This window comes from Tripterygium wilfordii, chromosome 19, assembly GCF_013401445.1.
Source record: "Tripterygium wilfordii isolate XIE 37 chromosome 19, ASM1340144v1, whole genome shotgun sequence".
In the NCBI taxonomy this organism is placed as follows: Eukaryota; Viridiplantae; Streptophyta; class Magnoliopsida; order Celastrales; family Celastraceae; genus Tripterygium; species Tripterygium wilfordii.
Genome location: NC_052250.1, coordinates 4,088,637 through 4,093,099, shown reverse-complemented (window position 1 = coordinate 4,093,099; position 4,463 = coordinate 4,088,637). Strand labels below are relative to the sequence as shown.

At 37.8% G+C, this 4,463-nt stretch overlaps 1 protein-coding gene across 1 annotated transcript; it reads right to left on the bottom strand.

Moving 5' to 3' along the window:
* Positions 1-1,085: 1,085 nt before the first annotated feature.
* Positions 1,086-2,626, bottom strand: LOC119985494 (protein ROOT INITIATION DEFECTIVE 3-like). Its single transcript, XM_038829786.1, has 2 exons — positions 2,103-2,626; positions 1,086-1,803 (listed from the first exon to the last, which is right to left on the bottom strand). Exons 1-2 carry the CDS (start codon positions 2,624-2,626, stop codon positions 1,086-1,088), a joined length of 1,242 nt encoding a protein of 413 aa, XP_038685714.1.
* Positions 2,627-4,463: the final 1,837 nt, after the last annotated feature.

Here is a 4,463-nt window from a genome sequence, read left to right as displayed (position 1 = left end):
TAGCAGAATTCGAAATATTCGGCACTCAACAAAAGTGACGGTTATTAAGTATATATGGCGGTACTTTGATCTAAAATGACACTTTTAAGGAGTGTCGACTAAAAAGTAATTATTTGGCGTTCGAAGTAAGTGTCGGGTTTATATAATGTGGGTGTTTGGCAGTGCGTTTGCACTGCGTTCAGTTGCAACACACCTCACAGCACCACAGTTTTTTGTGACACGCCAAACAGCTTTGGCGTTTCAACTCACCTCACAGCACCACAACTTTTTACCTCACAGCACCTCACCACACCTCACAGCACTCCCAAACGCTTACAATGTATGTTGAATTGTCCTACGTAATCAAATTAGGTAAATTATTTTATTTTTGATTAATGTACAATATAAACATTAAGTTATTTTATATTAATATTATTAGTCATCTAATATAACCGTAATTTAGATACGCCAAACGCACCTCACAGCACCACACCGCACCGCACCGCAGTTTTAAAAGTGATGCGCCAAACAGCTTTTTGCGTTCCAACTCACCTCACAGCACCACAGTTTTATAACTCACAGCACCACACCACACCTCACAGCACCTCACAGCATTCCCAAACAAGCCCAATATATAGCGGCGCAATACTTACAAAAGTGCGGCTCCATGCATCCTTTATTGGCATTTTCAATAAGCGTGGTTACTAATTACCGGCACTTTCTGTTCTAGTGCTGTTACGGCACTTCCGTAAGTATCGTTTCTTATTGATGTCGGCACTTTTTAATCATTGGTGGAATTTTTAAAATGTCGGTAAAGAAGTTGTTTCTTGTAGTGTCGTTACACTCAAATTCTGCAAGTCAGCAAATATTTTTCTCTCATGCAAGTATAAACTGTTATAATAAGAAAAGCTACGGAATTCTTATTTATAACAATGCTTATTGGCATCAATTATGATTTTGCCCGACTTATTTTTTGAGCCCATTTCCATGATATACAAATACTATAAATTAACATGATCAATTGTAGGAGTTTTTACCCACTAAAACTAGTTGACAACAGAAGCAACAACTATTGAAGTTCAACTTAATCTTTAAACTGTTAAATGTCAATCGTTATCCTTTCCACTAGTGTTATTGTTACTCCCTTTCATGGCTTCCTTGAGAATAAGCTCCAAGAGCTTCTCATACATTCCAATTGCAGACTCAAGCATATCAATAGCTCTGCTTCTATCCTCTCCCACTTCACTCAACACATCTTCAACCTCAATTGTTTCCCTTATTGACTTGCTTACCATCTCTTTCCCCGATAACCCTCCACCACCATCACTACCTCCACCACTGCCACTACCACCACCACTATTTCCATCACCAATTCCATTAACAGCCACCACAAGACTACTAATACTCGCCGTGTCGTTGCCGAGAACTAGAATCACATTCCCTCTCTCTACCTGCCAAACAAAAACACTCCCATCCTCAGAAGCAGACACTAAATGTTTCCCATTATTCACCATCACAACATATACCACTGTCCCGCTGTGCTTTTCGGGGAATGTCGTGACTAGTTTTTGACGTTGAGAGATTTCTTGTTTGGTTTTAACCTTCATTGTTGCCTTGTAGATCAAACCATCTGAACCTGCAGCATAAAATTCTGTCTCCATTGGATTTAATGCCACCCCTAAAATGGCACAAGGGAATGTGAATGTCTGCAATTGTGTTCCTGTGAGGGTCCACAGCTTACATGTACAGTCTATAGAGCAGGAAAGCATGGAAGAGTTGAATAATCCAGCAATGTCTGTCACTGAGGCATTATGTGCAGCAAACCTGCCCATAAGCAACTTGTTCTTCAGAAAAACAATTTCAGAAAATATACAATTAATTAAAAGAGAAATCATTTTATCTTAAAATTAATTATTTTTGCACATTTCTTTAATGGATCGAGGTGTTCCAAATAGGAAAATATTTCAAGGGTTAAAATCCAGATTTGATAGTTCAGGAGCCACCATGCGCAACGAACTTGTAAAAAAAAGTTTTAAATTAATGACGTTCTTAGCCGTGGTGCCATATGCATGAGAAGGAAAGAAGATCACAAGCAATCTAGTTAACATAGCCATTAACAAAACCTTTGGAAAAGCAACGTGTTTGAGTTCTCTTGATCCATTGATGCATCTACAAGTAGAAAAATGGGAACAACAACAATGGCACCATCGTCACTGCCCGTGATTAGTAGCGATCCATCGTGGCTAATTTTAAGGCAAGAAACCGGCTTCTCATGAGCAGAAAAAGATTTGACAAGATCCCCTGAAGGCAGTGAGAGCGAATAAACATTACCGGAAAGCCCGCCGGCAAATAAATACGATCCATCCTTAGTGGCAACAATCGGAGCAACGGGTTCGGGGAGGGGGAGGTGGTGCAAGGCAGTTGAAGACCACCAATTGTAGAGGTGAATTGAGCCTGAGGTAGCGGATGATGAGATGTGAGAAGCGGCTATGAAGGACTTTCCGGCTAGGGCAAGGCCGTGGCGTGGGGACCGACTGCCCGTGAAGCGAGCGATGGTTGTGCCTGAAGAAATGTCATAGGCAATTATGGGTCCGTCAGGAGAGCTAGTGAGGACAATGTGATGAGAAGAAGAAGAAGAAGATGACATTTTTTTAGTGAAGTGTTTGTAAACGAGGAGTGCATGAAGGAGGGATGATATGTGGGGTTGCAAGGCGTGGAAAACAAGGTGCCTATGCTCCTTTTGTAGACTAGTTGTTGTTGTTGTTATGTGGATGAATTGGCAGTTGGAGTTCATTATTGTTATAACCATAATTAAATGGTCATTGGACCATATGAAGTTTGCTTATATATGGAATATATGTTTCTAGACAATGACTATGACTGAATTGGTTTTGTATTATTAATGAGTAAGGCTCAACATTTGTTACATGAAAACAGAAGAATGCAATGCTTGCATTGTTTTACTATAGAAACAATAAATTTAAATAGACTAATAAAAATCTAAATGGATTAAAAGCAACTAGGAAACACTCTGTTTTAGTATCTTAAATAGTGTAATTGAAGAGTGTTATAATTTATTGATTCCAACCCAAAATGTTAAAATGTGGTGCTATTCTTGGGCCAAGCCCATTTAGTTAACTCATCAATTTTAGACCCACTAAATTAAGCTCATCTATATTTTGTCCACTTTAATTAAAAATGGTGAAACTCATTCTCAACTAAAGTTGGATCTAATTGAACACTTGTAGGAATTACATGGCAATGAGTAACGATATAGAAAAATATCCAATATAGTATAATTGCGTTTACAAACTCATATCTTCTTAAATTTTCACCTTCAATTGCTCATAGTATGTTGCTTGCTTGGGGTCCATGATATGCATATTATTATACACCTTTTTGTTTGTGTAATTAGGTTGAATTGACGTTTTGTTTATCGAAATGAGATCGGATTTTGCATAAATGATATTTTTTGTGCCTTTTCAATTACTTATGCTCAACAACTGCTCAACCCACGCTCGAGCGTAGATGTCACAATATTGGCCAACAGCTAGCGCCTCAAAAGATACTCAACAGGCGTTCAATAGCTGCTCGACAGAATAAAATCCGAGAATTAGAAGTTTGACTTGTTTTAGGAGTTTCTTTTGAGGTTTACGTGCTTTATTATTATTGAAGGAAACCCTAGGAGGTTGGAAAGACTTTCGAACATATAAAAATACCTCATTACACGTCAAAAAGGGAGATCTTTTTTGAAGGTTGACGACAAAGAAAGAAAAAGAAGGGATTTCGGCAATCGCGTTCATCATTCTTGTGTTTTCTTTCCTAGATTTCCTTGGATTCTATTAATTTTACTTTCTTGTGTGAATCTAGTATGAGAAACTAAACCTTTTGCTAGGGGCCGGGATGATGTAGCCTTTTTTATTGTGCTTAATGATATTGGTTTGATCAATTTTTGGATTTCTTTATGTTACGTCAAATTGTTGTGCTTAATTGATGATTGAACCGTGATGCTTAGCTACCATCTAGGTTTGATTGTTCTAATGCAATTCGTAGTAGACGCCATGCTCGGATTGGGAATAGCTTCTTACAATTTAACACCATGACTGTCTAGACTTAGACGCCATATGCTAGGATTCATGTGATCACTACATAAGCTGCCATTGATCTAATTGCATTCTTGTTTATTAAACTAGTCTAGACGCCATGGATAGTTCTAAATTAAGAATAGACGTAGTAAGTTAGACGTCATGACTACTACATGAATTAGGGGACTTGGTCTTTGACATACATGAAGGAATTGATAATTAACAACTACATGATTTAAGAGCAATAAAATGGTGAAATCGGAACCCTAGTATTTTCACCAATTTGATCTTCTAAACAACCCTCTGATTTGTTCTTTGCAATTCTTTTCATAATTTTTATCTTTCTTTCTCATAATAAACCATCAACAATTTTTGTCTTCTTATTCGGTGATATTTGTG

Coding starts and splice junctions, on each gene's coding strand:
- LOC119985494 (XM_038829786.1), bottom strand. CDS start 2,626: ATGTCATCTTCTTCTTCTTCTTCTCATCACATTGTCCTCACTAGCTCT. Junction 1,804..2,102: donor AACACGTTGCTTTTCCAAAG/GTTTTGTTAATG, acceptor GCTTATGGGCAG/GTTTGCTGCACATAATGCCT.